The 23,925-nt window shown below is 47.9% G+C and overlaps 1 protein-coding gene across 2 annotated transcripts; it reads right to left on the bottom strand.

The window, feature by feature from the left end:
• Positions 1 to 1,687: 1,687 nt before the first annotated feature.
• Positions 1,688 to 23,577, bottom strand: mtss1la (MTSS I-BAR domain containing 2a). Of its 2 annotated transcripts, XM_084016652.1 has the most exons (15): positions 23,382 to 23,577; positions 20,523 to 20,584; positions 20,344 to 20,417; positions 10,118 to 10,202; positions 9,893 to 9,984; positions 9,720 to 9,794; positions 7,701 to 7,858; positions 7,518 to 7,625; positions 7,092 to 7,189; positions 5,087 to 5,219; positions 4,429 to 4,503; positions 4,041 to 4,196; positions 3,539 to 3,709; positions 3,278 to 3,443; positions 1,688 to 3,172 (listed from the first exon to the last, which is right to left on the bottom strand). In XM_084016652.1, the coding sequence occupies exons 1-15, from the start codon at positions 23,448 to 23,450 to the stop codon at positions 2,364 to 2,366; spliced, it is 2,331 nt and encodes a 776-aa protein (XP_083872778.1). In that variant the 5' UTR covers positions 23,451 to 23,577; the 3' UTR covers positions 1,688 to 2,363. The 2 variants fall into 2 exon arrangements, with proteins under 2 accessions (XP_083872778.1, XP_083872779.1); XM_084016653.1 differs by lacking the exon at positions 4,041 to 4,196.
• Positions 23,578 to 23,925: the final 348 nt, after the last annotated feature.

Below are 23,925 nucleotides of genomic sequence, written 5' to 3'. Positions count from 1 at the left end.
CAACTTTCGACTTTGGCACATTAAAGCGATTTCTCACACCATCAAAAGACACAGGAGACAGTCATTGAATAATAAAAGAAAATGAAAATGAGCAGCCTCTCGCCCTGCTCGTCTAAGAGGTGAGATTTATTTAATTTTTTTTCCTTTTTAAAAGGAGGCAGTGTGATGTTCTCTTTGAAAGTTCGTTTAAAGAGGGAGCGCCTAACCCTCGGACGCACACACACACCTCCAATTCTTTTCTTTTCTCAGTAAATGAATATCAGCGAGGCCCAGCCCATTAGGCGGGTTTCCATTACTCGGCCGGTTCAAGGCTATGAACTAATAGTGTAAATTCAATAATGTGATATTTATGAGGGGGCCCCATTTTCGTGGAAGGATATGAAAAAAAATACTGAAGGATTTCCGAGGCCGAGCGCCCTTCATCATTTCTTCGGTTGCGGTGGTCTTGCAACAGCTCTAATGATTTACACAAGGGACCAAAATAACACACCTCCGCACCTCATTAACCGTGGTTAGACCACTGGATCCAGTGTGTCTGATCTTCATTATCTGGTCCTTCGCAGACCCTCTCAGCCTCCACGGCAGAGACGGTGATGACTCAGTGTCAGGGAGACTGAAGTAGTCATTTCTGTATGAAAAACACATCTGTGAAGTCTGTTAAGTGGCTTCTTCATAGGAGGAAGTTTAAATGGACTTTATGCTCATACATCATACATAAGTGCCCTCCAACAGAGGTCCCCTATCCAGGAAAAAGGACCCTGTGCTTAATCATCACAGTACACAACCAGCTTAGGAGTTGTTTTCCACCCGGACCAATCATTTACAGAATAATGAGGCTTTTTTTTATAAAACAGCTCCCATGAAATTCACAAATCCCACTTCCTCCTGGGAGTTTGTTTTTCAGAATAAAAGCTTCTAAATGACTGTGTACTTTACTTTTTGCAGGAAACTCTCAACTGTTTATGGTTAGCTAAGATGTAGCCTAAGTTATATGTTAGCTATTCAAGGTAGCAGGTAAAAGTTTGTAAACATGGCGTAAACTAGCTTAATGTTGCTGCTCGTCGTGTAGCGTGAATGTAGTTCGACCTGAAACATCTTACCTTCTCCCGTTCCGTTCTCCTGTCATCTTCCAGCACTGCTTAATATATTTACTGAAGCAGCAATGTCGAGATCCTCCATTACTGTTTGTCTTCTTTTTTTTTTCTTTTTTTTTTAGCTTGGCCACAGTGAAGGCTCTCTGGCGCCCTCACATGTCTGCTTTAGGGTACTGCAGTGTTGGGAAAAGTAGAACTCGGGGGGGAAAGTTATTGTCAACTAAACAGAAAATTTAGGGAGGAAGAAAATAGATATAATTGGGTTACAGATAAAACGACAGAGGCCGCTGGAAAATGAATACTGCTGGAGGCCTTTATAAATATATAAAAGACAAAACACTGTTTAACTGCAGCAGAAAATGATAACTTAGCATTAGAGGAAGCTCCTGAGGGAAAACTGTTCTAATAAAAATACAGTAACATAATAAAACAGCCCAGATGTAAATTCACTCGTCAACTAATTAATGTTGGTAAATATAGTAATACACCTGCTGCAAAGCACAGTGCGTGTCTGCAACCTCGTGGGTTCCATTTCTGACAATATGTTCTATTAATGAGGACTTCACATTTTCTGACAAAAGGCAATCAAGCCGTTTAACAGTAAAAAGCCTGTTTAATTGCAGAATATATAGACAGTACAGTACAGCAATAAAAACACTGCCATATTGCTCCTATTTTACATGACTTACACAGCTGCTGTTCAGCTTATTAAACAAAACAGTAATACGGTACTTGTACAGTAATGATGAGAAAAAACACAACACAAAGACAGGCTCACAGAGCACTTCGCCCATCGCTTCCCACTGGAAGGGTGGCTGTGTTGTTTAAGAAAATGCACAATATTATAGTAATCGTAAGAGCAAGAACGGAGACACGGAGCATTTCGATCCCTACAGGAGCGACGTCCTCATCACTGGGGGGGCAAAGGGGGGGGACAAACTGGGGCTGAAACAACCGGTCACACGGGGGGGAGCAGAGATGCACAGCCACGAAGCCCACAGACGCAAAAGAAAGCAAAAGAGAAGAATAAAAACCAAACAAATATGGATTACTTTGTACGTACGCAATACATACATGGCATGAAAATGACTCGACACGGTCCGCGGTCACTCGTCACTCTGTCAACTGGCCTTCATTCACCGCATTAGATGCTCGTTATTAACCTGTACCTCAGTTCATGTATCACATGAGTGCTGTTGCATTTCACTACTTCAGTCTGTAAATACGTTTGCACGGCGGCTGCTTCTTCGCAGCCTCTTTCCACAACAGCTACCGCAGGAACCTGGGAGCCGACCTGTCGTCAGTCACTGCCTTGCGGAGCCTCACCCCCCGGCGTATCGTCTTCAGCATGTCAAAGTCCTCCTGGGTCGCAGGGGGCGGCTCCTGGGGCGCGCACTGAGCCGCCGGATCCCCTGGCAGCGGGCTGTGGAAGGGGAAATGACCCTCGCCCAGGGCGTGGGCACTGGCTGCCAGCTCCCCTATCTTTTCCACCAGGCTGTGGCGGTTGGCAGCGAGCAGAGGGTCCTCCTCGGTCCCGTGGGCGGTCATGCCGGGCCCCTGCTGGGCGTAAAGGGTCCGGTCCCCTCCTCCTCCGCTGCAGCCCCAAGCTGCATCAGGGAGGCTCATCCGCTTTGGAGAAGCCCTCATGTAGTCGCCAGCGTTTGGATCATCAGCGTACAGAAACTCCTCGCTGCCGGCGCGGTGCTGGGACGGGCTGCCGTAGCCCGGAGAATCCGGCACCGTGGGGGTCTTAACCGGCACGATCGGGGGCCGGATGGGAATGGGGCCAGACGTGGACGGCGTGCGTCTCACTCCGGTTTTGGAAGACGGTGTCCGGCGAATGGTGGCCGTCCCCGAGGTGATGGCTCCGGAGCCGCTACCCCCGGCGCCGTTTGGGCTGCCCTGCAGGGTCTTACCGGCAGGCAGACCCGCCGTGCTGGCGGGCCTCTTGGTTTGGATCATGCGGCGGTAGCTCTGAGCGATGTTACTGTGGCGTGGGATGGTGGAGGACTTGTCAAAGTCTGCCTGTCCTTCGCTGTCAGCGTCCCCGTTGAGAGAGTAGCACTCATAATCAGAACCTGGAGGTGACAGTGAGTCATGAGCTGTTGTTTTCTCCACTGAATAATAAAGAACACTGAAAACAACAGTTAGTTTGCAGTGAGTGGCTGCTGAGCGAGTGTTACCTTGTGAGGGTATGGTGTCCTCGGAGCAGGACGGGGTGTTGGTCTGGGTGCTGTAGCCGCTGGAGTACTGCAGGGAGTCCCTGCTGCTCTTCTGCTGCTCCATACTCAAACCTCTGGTCAGAACCATAGCCAGAGTACTGGCTGCTGGAGAGAGAGGCTCGCCATGCTGATGCACATAAAGTAGTACATAAAGATTAGCCAACATTTACATACGCATATGCACATTTATGGACTGACATTTACTCCACGAGGACTTCTTACCTTGGCTGCCATGGTTCCAGAGACAATCCGTGCTCGGTGTGGATCATCTGGTTGCATCCCAGAATACCCCAGTGGGCTGGGCGGAGCGTCCAGCTCCCTCATCTTGTCCACAGACCCCCTCCTGCGCTGCAGAGTGCTGGCCAGTGACGGCTCACAGGATTTGGCCCAGTCCTGCAGCGGCAGACGGAACAATGACAACTGTCCCGACAACACCGGCGTTTTGTGCCACCAAACAGCCGATTTGGCTCATGAGCTGGTTACATGCGGATGTAGCTAGAGGCAGATTATGTCGAGCTATGCAAGTGTTGTTAAATGACAGAGCCGTCTCAGTTTAGCACATCTTTGTGAGGGAAGTTCAAAAAAGAGCTTGGTGAGCTGAACAGCAACAATGGTGAGCGGGGAGGTTAAGTAAGCTCATTAAAGTGCAACGAAACACAAGAAGCAAAGAAGCAACAAAACTCAAAAAAAAAAAAGGAGTATACATTTGCAAATGAAAACAAACCTTCCAGCTAGGAATCTTTGATGTGGGTGAGGGGGTGTTGGGTCCGGGGGAGTGGTTAAATGTGGGGGACGCAGGAAGTATGACAGACAGAGGCCTGATGGTGCCAGTGTGAGAGAAAGCAGGGCGGAAGGTACCGAAGGATGAGCATGAGCCAAACTGCGGAATGGACAGACAAGTGTGAGTCAGAGTGCTCGACATCGTCAGGAGGAGCCCACGGGCCTCCTTAAATCTATCGCTAACGATGAGTGAAATGCACAGCACATCCTCTGTGTGTGTGTGTGTGTGTGTGTGTGTGTGTGTGTGTGTGTGTGTGTGTGTGTGTGTGTGTGTGTGTGTGTGTGTGTGTCCAATAAAGCCAGTGGATCGGTGAGATGCATGCCGTACTAACCGCTGTGGGAGAGTTGCACTCGCTGACAGACTGGCAGGTTTCGGAAGCCTCAGAGGAGGCTGAGCTTGTTGATTTCTGGGAAGAAGGGGAAGATGGAAGGCAAAGAACAGCGGAGGGGAAGAAAGAAGGGGAAGGTGTGAGAAATGAGAGATGCACAGGAAGTAGAGGGTAGAGTTGGAGAAGAGCGTTGATGAGCGTTAGGAGGAGGGAGGCGTGTCGGTTCCCCGAGGGGATCTACAGACCCGTGGATAATAAAGTAGGCTGTAAGATCATTTATTCAGAGGAGAACATTGCATCAGTTGGACTGCAGATGTTGTGTACGCTACGCTGTTCAGACCGTGAGAGTCTGGCTAACTTTATCAGTCCGGAGGGATAATAAATTCAACATTTGAGCCGTTTCTGGGAAACGCTCTGTCTGGGTCTGGTGGTCGAGCTGTCAAGCTCTCATTGAGACGTATGGGGTTATGGTCTGAAATGCAAACATGAAGAGATTGAAGGTGCCAGATGGAAAAGGATTATCAGCGAGAGATTCTGGCTCTGGATCCACTCCGTCCTCCTACCCAGCATTACTACCCGAGGAATCTGAGCAGCAACAAGTCTGCTTTAGTCCAGCCCTGATCAGAGGATAAACTTGTATTGCTGTGGCTGAGGCTGCTACCTGGCTGGTGATGTCAGAGGGCATGGGCGACGGGGGCTTGGAGTGGGTGTTGGCGTCCTGGGAAACGAAGCCCGAGTCGTGGGAGGAGACGCTGCTAAGCCGATGGGCTGCTGCAGAGGGCATCTGGAGGAGGCTGCCGACAGAATATCACATCAGGTTATAACTCAGCGTAGATGTACGGAGGATTTACAACGACGGAATGGAAACGTCCTCATATTTCTTTTTGATGTGTCATAATTAAATGAAAATCAAGATATTTTTGACATGGCTCGTCTATGCCACATTAAAATTAAATGACAAAACAAAAACAAAGTGAAGGGCTACGGAGAGCAGCATAGACTTGCTGATGAGGCACGAGATTTTTCATTTTAGAAAAGGAAATGCATCATCCATGTCAAAATGTACGGCCGCCAAGCTAAGATTCATCGTTTGTTTTGTTTTCAGAACAGAAACACTTCTTCATTTTGTTTTCTGGAAAAAAAAAAATGATTTACTTATTTAAATACCGGTATGACGCAGTAAATGCACACAAAATGAAATGCAACATTCTTTCACACACTTTTCCCCTCGTTTGATTTGTGTTTTCATAAATCTTCCATAGAAACATACACCGTGTAAATCAGGCTTGAGATCAAGATTCGAGCATTTTGTTCTGAATCTTGTTCTGGGAAGATTTATGTGTCGGCCGTGACAACGAAAGAAGAAAAGGCTAAGAGAAAAATGTATCACCAGAGTGTGAAAATTCTAAATGATGCTTATAATTTTCATGGATCAAAGAGAATTCAGAAGTTATCCCTTCTTTGATTTCTATTTCCCTCTGAACATTAACAGCTGTGCTTTTTCTCTACTGCTCCGTCGTTCTCGCTCAGCGTTGATTTGCTTTGTCACCCACGCTTTGGAAAAATGTGCTTCTCACCTTCCCTCTGTTCTGCTCTCCCACACCTCCTCCCCCCCTCTCTCCCTCTGGAATATATCTGAAGTTATGATTTCTCCTTATCGTGGTCCTCCAGGATGAGGCTTAAAGAGGAATGCCAAATTAAATACGACAAATCAAATAACCTTAAATGATTAACGACTCGACTTTCTTTATGCCCTGTTTCTCTTTCATCCCTGTGTTTTTTAGTGAGCTTGTTTTTGTGCCGTTCTGCCACCGAGACCTTCGTCTTTTGATCACAAGTTTGTTTTTAAGTTTCCGTATTTCACTGAAAATCCTGCCACACAGGTCTTGTGATTTAAATGTTTTACCGAGAACTATGGGCTGATATGAAAATGTAATTTGACGTTTATCCTGGCAAAAAAATAATTGTGATTCATAAATCAAAATTTGCTTTAAACTCTTAAAATGACACGCCTTGATCGCCTTACATTTAGTTGAGAAAAGTAGTTTTATTGCTTCATAGATAAGACACACATTAACTGAATTTCCTTTTTAGTGAAAAACAATCAAATAATCTAAAATTTGATCAAAAATCCTAATTAATGAGGTCTCCCTGCTGTATTTTTGAGGATTAAATCCTATGTCGTCCCATCCGTACCCAGAATTGAATCATGACATGCAGAGAACATTTCGTTTTTTGTATTATTCGCTTATTTCTACCCTTAAAAATATACACAAACTGTGATTCAATTCAGTCAAACATCGTCCGTGGCTGGAAATACATAGAGGCTGCAGTTTGAACTGGTTCTGTTTGGCTTATATGCAAATAAAAGCTCATTACTTGACACAGAAAGCCCCCACATTTGATAAGTTATTGAACTATCACAATTAGGCTTACAAACATGTGGAATTTGGTTCCTCGGTAGGTTCGCGGCTGTCGGGCTGTAATGTTTCACAGCTTTGGAGCTAATCTGGCAGTAAGGAGCTTGAGAAGTGATCTACCGGGAGCCAGAGCCGAGGAGCTGGCGAGGATCGGCGTGTGCTGCCTGTCTGGCGAGGTTGTGTATCCATGAGAACATGGGAGTGTGTGTGTGTGTGTGTGTGTGTGTGTGTGTATATAGGATATACCTGCACATGCTGCTCTTCCTGGAGCCGGTGCTGCTGGGGGAGGAGGGGGGGGTCTGGTAGGACCAGCTATAGTCGGAGCCTTTCAGGTCCCGGATCACCTGCAGCGACACACAATCATACGGTGACGATAACGCAGATTGGTTGGTTTAGATAGATTCCAACGAATTACGGCTTGTAATTAGCAGTAAAAGAAAAGCTTATTTCTCAAGCTGTGGAACGTATGAAGGGGTGCATTTGTTTTGAATTAGTCACGTTGGTGGTGAAATTGGAAGTGTTATAGTTACTGTAATCATTTCCTTAAACAGCTGGGTGCTTTCATTTTAAATAGGGCATGCGTTGAGGCCCGTTTTCACCAGCGGATTGATTTTTCAGGTGATAAGGGTAATAGTTGAATTAGTAGAACGGTTTGTAACACAGCTCAGTCACCTGCTCGCTGGCTGGGGGAAGCTTGTGCGGGTCTTCAGTCAGCATCGTGAGGTCATCGACGATGGGCTGCAAATGTGTGATCTCTCCCAGCATGGCGATCTCCACATTCTGGAGGGGGAAAACCGGGGTCAGATCGACCACATCGACGGCAAAAACACATCCGTTTATCTCAGCGTTCCTCACCACCACAGGCTGCAGCAGGTTGATGAATGTGCAGTAGCGCCCCCTCTCCTCCAGGAGGGCTCTGCGCACCGCCTGCTTCTCCGTCTCCTCCATCAGCAGGTACAGGTCGCTGACGTCCTGCATGGCGCTGTCCAGCTGGGGGCGCAGGTTCCCCCGGCCTGTGCAGGGCGAGGCAAAGGGTGCAGAGACAGGGAGAGGAGGATGGAGAGATCGAGGACAGAGGTGAGGAGGGGGGAGGTAGAGTAACGATAGAGGAGGAGGAATGAAGAGCGTTGGGAATTTGAGGGTTGATAATGATGGAAGTGACAGGAGGGGAGAGAAGTGCACAGAGTTCAGAAAGGAGGGAAAGAGTAAGAAAACAAAGAGAGAGATGCTTAGAACACATGATGATAAATTGCTTGCACACTGGAGGTCAACGCACTGACAAACCATGGTTCATGTACATGTGAATGAGGCGATGCAACACAGCTGGTGGTCCTGAAATGGATGCGGTTAGACACACGGAAGTGAGCAGAATGTCAGAGTCATTCAGGAACGGCAAACCACAACGACACTGGATGAAAGATGGAGGACGGCGACGAGGATGCGATGACGATGGTCACAGAAACATCACACTGATTGCATGATTTAAACACACAGACACTGCCAGATAATAAAAAACACCCTACGGTTCATCTCAAACGCACTCAGTGTGAAAATACAAGTCAGGAATATAGTTTGGAGTGAATTCATTTTGTTTGCAAATCGCCTCGATCATAATCCCTATATTTATAGTCGAACCATCATCGACGTGTCGGCTTAATTGGCTAATCTGTCCCCGCGGCAGCATTTAATACGACGTTGATTACATTAAGGATCTGACAGCGCGTCAATTAAAAGGTCCTTAAAAGCAGAAGTTTAGGGCTTTGGTAGTCTTCTTAGGCACTTAGCTCATCACGGAGTCAGATGTCAGCTCGTGACAAAGAAGCTATAATTACTCAGGAGGAATGAAAGATTGTCGAACAGATACGTTGCCAACAACGGGCAGTCCGTTACTCTATTAAGAGACGGTTAGGAAATTGGCAAACTATCTATACTGTAAGGGAAAGACAAGAGCAGAGAGCTGATCAATGTAAGAGATCTAACCTGTATCTGCCACTTCGCAATAAGCAATTATATTCTTTATATTTACGAGTGCATCTCTAAAGTTTGGGTTAAATAGTTTGACTTTTCACCTTCTTGCCAAGAGTCAGATGAGAAGACACCACTCTCATACCTGTATATATGAAGCTACATCCTGCAGCCGGTTAGCTTAGCTTAGCATAAAGTCTGGGAATGGGGGAAAACAACAAGTTTTCGTTCCTTTTTACCAGCCTTTGTGCATGTGTAAGGTAAGCTACGGGCTACGTAGCTTCAAATCCATCATACATGATAGTGGTATCTTCTCACCGAAATGTCTACAAGAAAGCATAGAAGTGTTTTTCCCAAAATCGGAATTCTTTCTTTTAACCAAAAAAGCTAAAAACAACACAGGGTTTTCTTAAACTGGCAAAAAAAAAAAAATGATGATGATGCCTTTAAAAAAATGATCCCATGAGACGTAGCAGACATACCTAGAAGCTCTACAGTCGGGGGAAACAGCCAGAAAGAAAGAAGAAGAGGGTTGAAGGGACAAGCGGAGGGAGGAGAGACAGAAGCACAGGCAGTGTTAGAGGTATGAAATCAAACGCTCCGCCGCTCTACACTAAACCCCGTATGAAAACAGGAGTTTAATAAGAACCAGCAGCACGCGCAGCCAGGAGAGGAGATCATTTCTTTGATTTATAAGGTAGAAGTTGACAAATCATCGAAAGCTGGAAAGGAGCTTTTGAAATTGTGCCAGGCATTTCTGATTCTACACTCTAGATGGCGCCAGTTCAATCTGGAACAGATCCGGGACCAGTAGCACCAGCAGACCTCATTATTATCAGCCCTTTAATATCGAGTTGTTTTATTAAATCAATAGGTTTTTATCACTGTTGTTTTTTTTGTCTTCCTCACCTTTTCTTGCTTTTTTCTGCAGTTTTATGGTATCTAGCGACTTTCTTTTGATTTCCTGACGAGACCGCTTGTATTCTGTGGAGAGTTGGAAAAAAAAAAATATGCATCACTTTGTGTCCAATACACAGCACTTATAAACAGGTGTTGACAGTTGGTGTTTCCAGGCTGTTCACCTTTGGCATGGTCTTTGTCCAGCTGATTAGCTGTCTTCTTCCATTCCTCTATCCGGTCCTGGAGCGGCGTCACCAGGCCTTCCATAAGAGCACTGCAGCGGCGAGGAGACACGAGGAGAGAGTGTGTGAGAGGCATCACAAACACAAAAACACAAAGGAAGGTTAATATAGATGGGATGAGACCCAGCAACGGTTGAAAAAAAAAACCACCCAGGTGACACTCACTTGGTGAAGTGGCGTAATTTCGTCTCAATGCTGCGGTGTCGCATGCACATCCTCGTCAGAGCCGAGCCGACGTCCCGGGTGGCACCTTGGGGAAGACACAAAACAAACAAATTGTCACGCACGATGCGAGAGATCGGCATAACAAATCACAAGCACGCCTCTTGGCCTAGAATAAATGGGATTTTCTGTGGAGGAGACATCAAGAGAGCACTTCGGAGGGTCTAATTCTCTTCTGTCAGATGGATTTATCTGGGTGTGTTTGTGTTCTCTGCTGGTGAGGCTATTCCAGCTGCGGCCACTAGGTGGACGAGTTCGACTGTTGAAAGCAAGAGTCTGTAAACGTCTCATTTGTTTGGGGAAACGCAAAATGTGACACAGAAAACTGAACAACACTCGGAGGCTGCGACACACACTTCTCCCTTGTGACACTTGGAGGCTGCGTGTGTGATTATCACGACAGCTTGTGCGAATCCGTTACTGTACTTCTCTTCTCTGCCGAAGTGTAATTAAATGGGGTTTTTTAGCCCCTAAAGCCCAGGCTGGCCCACTGTCTCACGGACGGTTCACAGGCCAGTGGAATATGTGGCAGCACTGATCCGGTTGTAATCTGGGCCACATAGGGCTAATCTGAGGGTCTCTCGCCAAACACACACACACACACACACACACACACACACACACACACACACACACACACACACACACACACACACACACACACACACACACACACACACACACACACACACACACACACACACACACACACACACACACACACAGGGAAAGAGAGAGGGCATCTCTCAGCAGCAGACAGGCCTCACAGCGTCGAGCCATGCACGGTTGTGTTTGTGTTCATGAATGATATTTGGAGTGCATTGCACAGGTTCCCGTGTGTGTGTGTGTGTGTGTGTGTGTGTGTGTAGACAGGTGGTGTGATTTACCATCCCCCCACCCTTTCCGACGTTCTCACCCCCCCTCTATCCCGGAGGAAAAAGGAGGGAACCCTGTAAGGGGATATCCCTCTATTCTTCCCTGCCTGCTCTGCCTTTCCTGTTCTCTCTGTTTCCTAAACACCATTCATGCAGGACTGACGGAGAGAGAGAGAGAGAGAGAGAGAGAGAGAGGGAGAGAGAGAGAGAGAGAGAGAGAGAGAGAGAGAGAGAGAGACACCGGCTCTCACACTGCACTGCAAAAAAACAGGCGGACTCAGCGACACACAGAACAAAAACAATAATACGACTGATATAACGAGCCTGAAATTAGACGCCGAGGGAGGAATGCAAAACACATCTGAGCCATTTTCCACGTTTCACATGAAGAAACCAGGTTACCGTCTCCAGCTGATGTCGTGTCACGCTGCCAGCTCAGAGACTCGGCTGCCAACTTCACTGAGCGTTGCACCGGTTCAAAGACAATGAGATCCGGACGCCGTCTCACAGAGAGGGGTTTTTTTTTTGTCGGGCAGATGTGGAATAGCTTGAGTGTGTTTGCGTGTTGGGGAGGGGGGGGGCGTCCTGCGTCTGCATTGCTTTTCTAGGTGACAGAGAGCGAGAAGGGGGGGGTGGGAGGTGAAAGGTCATCCAGCTGTATCGCACGCAGGCGTTAAAACACCAGCAGGAAGCGGTTGAGTTAACGTGTGGAACCCATACGCTGCAGATGGGTGTCCATCTTTAAAGGGCCGGTGTTGTATCTGTCATGTAGCGGCCTCTTCGCCAAAGCAAAGCGACTTATCAGAAAACGTGCACGTGGGACACGTGTACTCAGGTTAACGCGTCTCTCCTTTATTTGACTTTGGAGTGTAATCTGTATAACAGACCTTCACAATGTCACTGCCGGCCGGCGAGAGCCCCGAACCCCCCCACTCTCCTGTCCCATCCACACCTGCCAATTTCTTTTCCTCTCTCTCCCCTCCTCTCCATCTCCTGCCTCCTCCTCCTCCCCTCCTCCCAGAGGGGGGATCAGCTGACAGCTACATCCTGGGGAGGTCCACAGGCTTCCTGCCCGTGTCCAAGAGCCCTGCTGGCCTCTGGCCTCCACCGGATGGACGGAGCTGCAGAGCTCCACTCCCAGGCATGTGACAAACATATACAGGCTGGGAGGAGAGGTTGGATCGAAGTGAAAAGAATATAAAAGAAAGTGATTCCTTATTTGAGGGACAGAGCTATCGATACGTGACTTTGGAGGAACTTGAAACGTGGCGAAACAGTGCGGAGGAGCTGGGAAAGTGATCATTCAGCAGAGCCGGACCCCTGGGGCTTTAGGGGAAGCAGACCTCATAGCAGACACCCACACGTGCATGAATGAAACACAGACCATGTAGGAGAGTCGTTATGAATCCCAACAACCGGGAGCAACTGAGCAGTAATGAGTAATTCATCATGACATTCATCATACATATACTTAGGTATAAACTGACACCAGGTCTGCTGCCAGGAGTACATGGGATTGTTGTTGGGAGGATCGAGCCCCCGCCGTTGGGTTTTGTTGTGGAAACTTCAGCTCCAGCATCCAGGACTTAGCGCAGTGTGGTCCCAGTCTTTAGTGGTCCCATCCAGAGTTCTGGTTCTGATTAACTCCCCCCATCCATCGGGGTAGGAGGAGCATTTTAATAGGCCTGCTTTATAGGGGACTCTCTCTGCCAGGAGCCAGGAGCTAAACTGCCTCGGGTCTCATTCCCTGATGTCTTCAACATGGTAGCTTGGTTTTAAACCATCTCGAGCCCCTTCAGCATCTAAACCCCGCTGCTCAGCTCAGGTTTCATTCACACTATTCACACCGCGAGACTACCGAGCTGGAAGTCTGCTGTTCGATTTTGCTCGGTTTTTTTTTAAAGCTGAATCTCCCGAGTGGAGTGGGTGCTCCCTCGTTCTCTGCTTCCTGTGTCAATAAAGCATGTTTATGTGGGCTGTAGAGCGAAAAGGCACAGAACATCCTCGCAGTTATGCTTCCAGGAATATGAAGGGCTTTTTTTTTTTTTTGCTAAGCTCTCATACAGTCGCCGCTTAGCAAAGGAAATTCCATCATCCGTGAGACAACAGTTATTCCTCACGTTGGCACCTCGGAGCCGACTGTGGCTGGTAGAGAGAGTTAAGCCTCCTGCCTTTTACCCTCCCTCGGCCCTTTTAAGTGCGACAGAATGTGAACTGGCAGGGACACAGCGGAGGCCACTGATGGATGAAAGGGGCCGTGGATGAGAAGAGAAGGGGGGGGGGGGGGGGGGGATGAAAGAGTATACTCATAGCCGAGGTGGCGGTGTTCGGCCAGTCAGGAGGTCGAGGAAGTGTTGGCTGACTGCTGCAGGTGCAACAGGCAGGACAAAATCTCCCACATTAGACCCAGGAAACATATATACGATTGAAAAAGATGAAGACTACATGAAGATTCATCAAACGTCACACTTTCTCAGCGATGAAAAGGCTCCTCTTCGTCCTGTTTAGGTACCAGTTGAGCAAACAGAGATTTTCTGAATGCGAGAACTCGACGAAACATCATACGTTCATATCATCAAACATTCGCTTCAAAGCACAGCTGGAGTTCTGGCGGTGTATCGCAGTTGGGGAGCTTGCAGGATTTTAAAAAAAAGAAGAAGAAATAAAATGGCATCCCCGTTAGAGCGTAATGGCTTCTGATGGAGGGAAGAGAAGGCGGATGAAAGAGCCGGGTGAGGACATCGATTGTGGAACAAGTGCACCACTGTAGCCCTGCAACAGGAGAGGCAGAGATCTAACTGGAAGTCCCATAAATTGTGGATGACAGACTCAGACAGTCTTGTGACAAACTCTCTGATGTGTGAGTATATATTTGCATTCTTAAGAGCTGAGAGTTTGTGATGATTGAAACACAAAACATCTGTGTCACTCACTTCTATGCAAATGTTCTATCTGCTGACAGATTGGGGTGAAAACTTTTTTTTTTTTTTTTACTTTGGAAACAATGGCCAATGAGAGTGTTTGAGGGAGGGGTTTCATATTGAAATCACTTTTGTTTGGAAAACTAGGCCATCGAGCCCATCATTGTTTGTATCCATTGTCTTGAGGGAGACTTCAAACCAAGACAAAGTCTGTATGTATAAAAAATAATAATAATGTTTTATTTTGTGACACTTAATAAGTAGGAATATACTGTCTTACAGATATCAAATTTACAATGTAATTAAACAGAGAAAAGTGACAAACAGGAAATAGCCCTAAAGTGAAAGTGAATGTAAGTGTGTTTAGGAGTGAACTTGTGTGCTGCGTGACTTCAGTAGAAACAGCAGAGCATTCAAACCCTGTGTCACTTCCTCCCATGTGGAAAGTCTCCTCTTACCAGCAACAATACAACAATACAATAAAAGCAAAGGAAACAGCCTCAGGATCAATTGTTTTAGTCACACACACACACACACACACACAACCCATTGTTGTCTGGCCGCTACGCACAGCCAGTTTCACCTCCCGACCAGAAACACCCTCGGACGTGGACAGACCTCGGTTTGTCCTGATGTAATGTAAACATGATCTGGAGCGCATTACGACGAGACTGGAGGAGGAGGAGGAGGAGGAGGAGGAGGAGGAGGAGGAGGAGGAAGTGATAGTTTTCTGTTGCAGCAGCTTCCTATTCATGGACATAAATGCTGCTAAAAATAAACGCCGCCCCTAGTCCAGATGTGCTTTTCACTGGAGTTGAAAAAAAAAAAGGAGGAACGCGGAGAGAAAACACGAAAATGGACAGTAAGGGAAGGAGAGAACTACTGTGTTGTGTAATGCAGAGGAGAAGAGAAGTATTATCTTCACCTCGGGACATCAAAATGCAAACACTCCACTTATATTCAAACTCCCAAAAAACAAACACAGACAGACATCAGAGCAGCAGTGTGAGAGTGACTCAGTCTTTAATGGAGCAAAGCCTGAGAGCCAGTTCCTCCAGATGACTCTCGCTGTCCTGATTTACACCCTATAAGGTCTTGTTTATCCCGGCGGACGGCGTCCTGCCCACTCTTTTTCAGCTCCGCCAGAGTTGCTCATTTGCAAACAATCCTCCGAACAATGCCGACACCTCCACCTGTAGCCTGAGGGCCCAGAGGAACCCTGTGGGGGAGCTTAGTCTGCGTTCTCCTCACTGCTAAGACACCGGTTGGGGAAATATGAACTCATATTCACATAGTGAGGATGAAACTTTTCCATGTGGGCGTTTGAGCTGTTCTTCTCTCTATGAAACAATTAGATTATACCGGACCCTTATGCATATAAAGGTCCATGGGTGAGTACTGATTGGCTGTTGGTCTACTTACATTTTACAGCCATAGCTCCATCCAAACTCAATCCTATTTTTCTTTTCCATGCTGACTGATTCTGATCACAACTGCTTGTATTTAGAACGAGAGTGGAACTGGAAGTACCTCCATCTCTGCTTTTGAGCTAAATGCTAATGTCAACATGCTAACGTCTAATAAAAAAAGTCTAGAGTCATATTCACCACCTTACTTTAGCGTGTTAGCATGCTCATTAATATAACATTTTGACCCGATGATGGCGCTATGTGTTAATTTTGGGGATCACTAAAATGATTGTAATTCATCTTCATCAATGACTGTAAAGAAAATCATCCTGAAGTTGAGACATTTGCATAACAATCAAGAATGTCAACCTCATGGTGGCATTCGAGGAAATTAAAAAGATTCATCCTCAGAGGATTATGAACGTCTGGACCAAAGTGCTGGACCAATTGGCCGACATGGCGCCCCCTACAGCCATCCTGCTAGAATGGCTGAGAAGACTCTGGGCACAGTGTGACGGTAACATGGGGGGAAAGTAGGCAGCACATTAAAAACGGTGAAGTTGTGATAATCCACTCTTCGCTAATTTCCCCAACTGTTTCCAATCAGCCGCCTCCGTTTTATGTCCTCCCTTACATTCCACCATCAGGCCCTCCAGTACTTTCCCTCCCCTTCCGGCTCCCTTCCATGCTGTTTGTGTTCAGGATGTAGCCGAACACAGTGTTCCTCTCAAGCCTCGTGTTTGTCTCCTCGGTTTGGGTATTCACCCCTAAGAATGGAAGTTATGCAGAGCAGAACCATTTGTTTTCTTTATTTCATTATCTGTTCTGTTCTGCTCCTCGCATCATTGTTCCACTTCAACCCCTATTTTGCATGGTGGGGATTGGATAATCGCTGGAAAACATTCATTTGCCCCGGCGACCGCACTGAGTTTTGAGGTTGAAAGCCCATAAAAACTCTGGAGACAGACGCAGAGAGCTGTGCTGAGAGCTGTTCCTACAGACAAGGTGGACAGCTGAGGGAGAACTGAGAGGCCGGCACGTATGCAGCTTTATGACTGGTGGTCGTGAAATACCTGAAGAGCCTCGCATACGACAGCCACAGCTGAGCTCTCATATGAAGACGCAGCTCTGACCTCCCCGTTCTGCTACAATACAAACTAAGACATCAGACTTGAACAGGAAATGTCGAGCTTGACGGACTCGTCGGTCACGTGGGCGCCACGCTCTCATCATTTGACACGTCCGTAAAAATAGCCGCGCTGCCCGAGGACGGCCGCAGAGAACAGTAATCCCCTGATCTCGCTCTCGCCGCGGGCCGCATCTCGTCCACGCCAGGCCGTCCAGATGGCGGGAGGGGATATCCGTCCCATCTGCCAACCCCCGGGAGGAGCACACAGGCACCAAGCTGATTACTGCGTCGCCCGGGACAACGATCTACTGGCGGACCTCCATTCCACCACTGAGTGTATAGAGGGTGAATGGGTGAGAGAAAGAGAAGGCAGGCGGAGAGACTTCCCAATGACCCCAGTGGAAACGTTTATGTCTGTGTGGCGGTGTGTGTGCGTGTGTGTGTGTGTGTGTGTGTGTGTGTGTGTGTGTGTGTGTGTGTGTGTGTGTGTGTGTGTGCTCCAACAGGCTCTGGCACACAGATGTGAAAGAGAGAGAGAGAGAGAGAGAGAGAGAGAGAGAGAGAGAGAGAGAGAGAGAGAGAGAGAGAGAGAGAGAGAGAGAGAGAGAGGGGTTTTTTCGTCTTTGTTGAGCACAAACTTGCAGCGCGTCGCAGTCTGGCCGGTGATCCGGGTGTGAATGTTTAAAGCCGGGGGCGGCTGATCAGGAAGGGAAGCGAAGGCAGTCTATGTCTGTGTGTTACAGAGTGGGGCTAAGAGGATTAGCTAGCCTCTGCCTAGCCTGGATACCCAGAGCTGTGGAAATCCCACTGCAACCACAACCCCCCACCGCTGGCCGAGCCGTCCTCCCGACCGAGCCCAGCTCGCTCTCTCCGAGCCTGCACATCTCATAACCCTGATGGGAACGCCCTTTGACCCCTATCTCATTCAACCACGTTCAAGTCAAAAGCTTCCGTGATGACATCCAGGCTTAGCAAACAACAAAACCGCAAACAGAGCCGCTCTTCTCCCGATACGCAACAAGTTCATACGACAAAGAAACGCTCCACGCGACAAACCATTAGAGCAGACCTCAGACTAACTCGCAGGAAAAAGAAACATTCATATTTAAGAAGGCTAAGATTCTGTACATCCATCTAATATAGACGTTGTGGTCGGCGGACCTTTACTGAACCCAGATGTGAGAGACAGCCGTGCCTTTAGACGCGGATCCATCAGCACAGCTTAGAGAAACGGTGCCAAAAACGGCTGGCAGCCGACTCGTCCAGCTGCTTCATAAAACACAGACGCCACGCCACGGCCGTGACCATAAACCCTAAAAATGGACAACGCAGGCAAGAGGAAGCCCCGAACATGGGCAAGCAGACACAGAGGGGAGGTTGTGTGAGGTGGAAATGGTGGTGGGGGGATGGGGGAGGGGGGGATCTCAAATATAATACAGCTATTATGGGGTATGTATGGAAAGCTGCTCCAGTAAAAAACAACAAAACACGTCAAGACAGGAAATCATAAAATCCTCTTTAATGCGCCGTCCTCTCTCCCTCTCTCTCTCTCTGGATCAATCCAACAAAAAAAAAGCCCTGAATGAGGGGAAACGTGGCTTTCCTTGGCAGGCATGCAGTCTGGAGAGTGTGTGTGAGAGTTAACGGGGTGACGGGGTGAGTGTGTCAAAGGTAGATTAAAGGAAGCAGGAGAGGAACGTGATGAAACCTCCAGCTGTGCCAGCAGCTGCAGCTCATCCCCGAACACGAGAGGGGAATCGGGGTGACAGCGATGACGGCCAACAGTTCATAGCCGAGGGCCTGCCTGCCCCCCCCCCCATGGGGCAATCAGCCCTATAAGGCGGTGCAGACGCCGAGATAAACACGATGGCTGCAGGCAGGCGGACCCCCGCACACACACACACACACACACACAGACTTTGGAGCAAGTAATCTTCATTTACATTCATTTTCAGTCAATGCAAAAGCAAGTTGAACATCTGGATGCCAAATACCTTTCAGGATAATAATGTTTAACGTTGCAGCGGGCAGAAGGGGCAACTCCGACTAAATAATGACCACGAAGCCCACAGCATGGGGTTCAAAGGTTACCAGAGTCCACTACGAGCCAGCTCCAGTAAATATCGACATTCCTCCTGCCAAATTAATTGCAGAGGTTCGCAGCACAGCTCACACGGGAGGGATAGAAATGGTGAGCTGGCTGAGGGAACAAAAGTCTTTTAGATTGCTTGGAATAACAACAAAAACAACTACGAGGGAAGATGTTTCGCTGATACTGATCGATTCGATTTGTATGAAATTAATACGGCCGTTTAAAACGTCACATTCTTTTCTCCTACAACACAAGCAGAATGACACACAGAAACGCTCTGTACACGCATGGAAAATCCTGATTTTCTCCTCATAAAAATAACAAATTACAAATCCCCAGAGCCCAAAGTGATGACTTTAAATTGCTTATTATCTATGATCAGCAGTCAAGTAAGCCATGCTAGCAGCTGTGAGGTTAAACGATAGTAGCGTTGCATTTTCACAGCTGAAAACTCCAGATATCACAAAGTTATCCGAAGTCATAATTCTTCACCGTGGACATCTGTGCAAAAAGTTGGACTAAAATGGCGACACTGCCTTCCAAGGAGACCGTTTAAACCATTTTATTATAAGCTTAAAAAACACCACGCCTTCATTATCTGCCCACCAGCTCATCGGTTTCATTCGTCCCTCTGCACTTGTTGCGAAGCGTCGGCCGTGCAGCCGCTGGCCTGAGGAGGATGACATTAATCCTAAAGTTAATGTCCCTGGGAGAGTGGGCGTGTGAGTGACACACTTAGAGGGATTTTATGCATCTATAGCTGTAAAACGCGATGAGCCCATCTCTCTCTCTCTCTGGTCCATCCATCACTCTGCGGTTTTACCTCCTTTCACAGTCGACACACTTCCCCTTTGAAGCCTGTTTTATTGAAGCGGGCTGCCAGCAGGTCGACGCTCGTCTTCCCTTCGCTTCTTCACATCGGGAATCACTTTATGGTTGACGTATCGCCGCGGCGATAAAACTCGGCTCTACTACAGTTAGTGGTCAAGCCACGGAGTGAGAATGCGTGAACACCGTTGAAGAAATGCCTCTTTAGTCGAGGCAGCAGTAAGTGGTCAGTAGGGGGGCCGCGCTGGAGCAAACAGCTTAAAAGCATGTTGGCATGTGACCTGCGAGGTCAGGTGGACGCCTACCAGCTGTCACTCTCTGAATCTGTGTGTGTGTGTGTGCGATTATGATTGTGTCTGTGTGTGTCAGGAGCTTTTGCACGCTCGTTTTTTTATGACCTACATACTGCTCTCGACGATAAACTCCGGAGAAATCTGTGTTAATCAGCCGCCTCTCTGTGGCCGGCCTGTCTGATGCCGCTAGCAGGGTGACAAAGCAGATCAGCAGACCTCATTAAAGGCCGAAGAAACAATAAGCTCAGCTCAGATTTTCACTCCCCCCCCAAAGAGCTTCCTCCACCTTCTTGTGTCTTGAGGAGAAGGGAGGAGGGGGGCTGCCTGTCCACTAGAAGATATCTTCAAGGTTATATTTGTGCAGCAGATTCATGTATTCACCGTATTCTTAAGAGCGTTACACTGACAGAGTTACACTCGTGTCACTTCAGAGAAAGTGAACATTTACAGCCAAGACACAAATAGTCAGTGTGCAAATCTATTGGTTTTTCTGCTTTTTTTCCACCACCACTTCTTTATCTCAGTGTATATGTGTGTATGTGTGTGTGTGTGTGTGTGTGTGTGTGTGTGTGTAACAGAGTGTGAGAGCATGCATTAGTAGAATAAAAACCCTCCGCCTCACCTCTAGAGTTGGTAGCCATGTCCGCCACCTTCTGAAAGGCATCTAGGAAGGCCACCGCTGCCAGAATCGTGGTCCTGGAAATAAATTGGCACGTGTTCACGGCACAAGGAGTGTGTAAATACTGCAATACTGTTTCTTCTCCCCTCATCAAGGTTTTTTAAACCACTCAGACTTCTCACCTGAGTTGAGAGTGCAGTTTTGTGGCCTTGGCACTGAAGTCTTCCCACACAGGGTAAGAGCTCTGATAAGAGAAGGGAAAAGGAAATAAGTCAAACAAATATCTCACCAAGGACATTTAAGTTCACAGGCATACCTTCTCAAAAACACACACACACACACACACATGTTCTCTACAAACAGGAAAGAATCCGGTATAGCTTATTTGCTTTTTGTGTTTTCTCCTCATTCTACACTGACAATACTGAGTTGGAATAAGGTGCCATTAACTCAAAAGGTTAGTTTCTAACCCCGAGGTTAGAAACAGACTCCGTGCTCCGACTTGTCTTTAAAAAACGTGATTTCTCATGTTCTTATTGTCCTCGATGACTCTCCTCCCTCCTTCTCCCTTTCTGCCCTGCATCGTCACGTGACTAGATGTCTTTTGTATATGCAAGTTCTTACATATTATATATATATATATATATGTCTAATGGTTGTTTATGTGCACTGGCCGGGGAGTATGACTGGGTCTTTGAAAAACCTGGATTAGATTTAGCCGCCGGGATCATCACACGCTGCCTTGAGCAGAAGCCGAACATAAAACACATTCAAGACTAGATCCCATTAGAGCAAGAGCTTGAGCCCTGGAGAAAGGAGAGCAAGGGCATCATAACCCCCGCGTACCCCTTTTGATGGAGCGGGGCCAAAAGAGGAGCTCATCCTGACTATATATAGAGTCAGTTTGCAATCTGGAAACAGTTCTGCACATCTTGTGTAACCTCCATTCTGAGAAACGCCGGCGTTTTTAAACTCTGCCTTAGAAAGTGAGCTGTCGTCGCAAACAAAAAAAATGTCCGCCGCGTTCCTCTCGCTGTCTGCACTTGACTCCAACAGGTGTCTAATTAGCTTGTGTGGCCTGTGACTGCCAGGAGGGGGGGGTGGGCAGTAGGGAAGGGATGCGCTGCCAAGACAGCTGAGGGAGGCGGGTGAAGAAGCGGGCGAAGCAGCGGGAGGGTGGGACACGCATTTCCCTTCTTCATCCACAGCCAGCGGCTCCCAGGGGGGCGAGGGGGGGGAGACAAACAGAGGGGGGAGGGAGGGAGGAGAGGAAGGCTCTAGTGCCTTCACTAGAGGGCGAGGTCACAACTACATCCTGGGAGGTGGTGTTGCTTTTTTAAAAAGACACACACACACAGCCTTGAAGCCACATTTGCATCCGTTGCTGACCTAATTCTTGATTGCTGATGTAATCCAGCTGAATCATTGTATCCCTCCTCGCCCGCTGCTACACCTCCTCCTCCACCACCTCCTCCTACTCTGTTCTTCCGGCAGCTCTTCGTCAGACGGTTATATAACCAACAGGTGCGCCTCGTACCAGCACATGCCATCTGTACAGTCTATAACGAGAGGCCTTTTTTTTTTTAAAGTTCTCCGAGTGCGCCGCGAATGCATCGTGTAGGTTGTAGTGTAACATTGATCCCAATCAGCGAGATCAGCACAGGAAAGCGGTGCTGCTCCCCCGGGTCGGGAGGGGGTTAAAGCTGGTCTGACAGGCTTGCGTGGCCCAGCCAGGCGGCAGGAATGAGGTCAGATGTCTGTCTCAGACAAGTGGACATGGCCACTGTGCTGACTAAGGGCTTCAGCCTCATTCATCCTTGCTGCTTATCAATACACAGACTGTCTCTTTCTAAAAGCCCCCCGTCGCTCTCTCTCTCTCTCCCCAGTCCTGGTATGAGCACACACACACACACACACACACACACACACACACACACACACACACACACACACACACACACACACACACACACAGACACACACAAATATATGAAACCAAACCAGCGCCGCCAACAGCCGAGAGCTGATTTCATCGGAGCCTGACAAACGAGGGCCCATAAATAGTCTGTCCGTAAAAAAAAAAAAAAGGCCCACCGCCAGCCAGCGATCAATAAGTTGGAAATTGCCGCCTGATGCTCGACTTATTCTCCCATCAACACTTTGTAGCCGGAGAGCGGAGGCACAAAGAGGAGACTGGGAGCTGCCACCCGGCCTGATGAATGCGTTCACACTTTCCATCTGTTGTCGTGATCAACAACAGACCACCCTGGTTCAACTTCCTTGACCCCTCCCCCAACACACACACACACACACACACACACACACGTTATAGATAATGGGAGACATATAGTTCCTGCAAAATACATCATTTTAAAGCTCATGTTATTACACAAACAGCATGCAACATGAGTTACTTGGGTGAGGCTATTGAACTACATATTGCTGAAGTGGAGATTTTTTCCTGCCACAAGGCCAAACATCAGGAAGCACAATCAATAAGCTGTCATGCCCCGTTCCTGTCCTGGAGGTTGAGGCGATGGAGCATCCTTTAATCATGGAGAAACCTTGGAGGCTGAGATGGAAGAGGAACCGTTGCTTTAGGGGGTCAAACGGCACCCAAGAACATCTGAACTGTGTGATAAACCTTGAAATTATCTCCCAATTTTGAATAGCTCCTTGATTATTATGTGGATTCTTGTCATGATGAGGTTTTGACCCCACATAAGGCCACCACCAACGTGGGCCTATTTTTTTTTTTTTAACAAAATATATTCATTTCAGCGTCAGTTGGCAGTTATTACACGCACACGCACGCACGCTGGATGAAGTATTGTTAGACACAAGCCAGTGTCGGACAGACCTGCTGCACATTATGCAAATAACACAAAGGGAAACATGTTTCATCTCTCAATTTGTCCCGCAGCGGTGTTTCCAGTGGGGGGAGGACCGGCTATAACAGACAAAGGCAGTAAAAATATGCGTCTCATCGGCCACCGTGCGCCCACAAAGGTCACATATTATCTACTTTAATGTGCGTTTACCTTCATGTCGTTGACGATGGCCTGGAATAATCCACCCAGCGCTCCGCACTCCTTCTCCACCGACTCCATGGTGCCAAAAAAACACACACAAACAAAAGCTAAATAAAAAGAATCTGATTTAAATATCCGCTTTCAAACAGACATGGAGACCTCTTGTCGTTGTCCTCTCCTGCAACTACGTAGCGGAGAGAGGGATGCAAACCGTAAAAAAAAAAAAAAAAAAAAAAGCCGTGAGCCTACGGAGAGGAGCGCACGGACAAAAAGAAATGCTCGCTCGCAGGACGCGGGGGCCGCCGCTCAGTCCGCCGCCGCTGCTCGGCGCCTCTCGGACGGACGCGAGGGGAGCGATGGAGCGGGAGGAGGCGGCGGAGGGGGATGAGCGCTTTGTCCGGGTGAACTACAGCCGGGAAACGTGGAAAAGGGGACACGCACCGTGGCTCCTCATGACCGCCGCGTTGACACAATAACGGAGAGAGAGAGATCGCAACCGTGAGGAGGGAGGAGGAGGAGGGGGGAGCACGAGAGACGGGATCGGTCGCAGGTC

This window comes from Eutrigla gurnardus, assembly GCF_963514095.1.
Source record: "Eutrigla gurnardus genome assembly, chromosome: 9".
Lineage (NCBI taxonomy): Eukaryota > Metazoa > Chordata > Actinopteri > Perciformes > Triglidae > Eutrigla > Eutrigla gurnardus.
Note: the sequence above shows the minus strand (reverse complement) of the source record. Positions and strands in the feature narration are given on the sequence as shown.

Coding starts and splice junctions, on each gene's coding strand:
- mtss1la (XM_084016652.1), bottom strand. CDS start 23,450: ATGGAGTCGGTGGAGAAGGAGTGCGGAGCGCTGGGTGGATTATTCCAG. Junction 20,418..20,522: donor AAACTGCACTCTCAACTCAG/GTGAGAAGTCTG, acceptor ATTTATTTCCAG/GACCACGATTCTGGCAGCGG. Junction 9,985..10,117: donor AAATTACGCCACTTCACCAA/GTGAGTGTCACC, acceptor TCGCCGCTGCAG/TGCTCTTATGGAAGGCCTGG.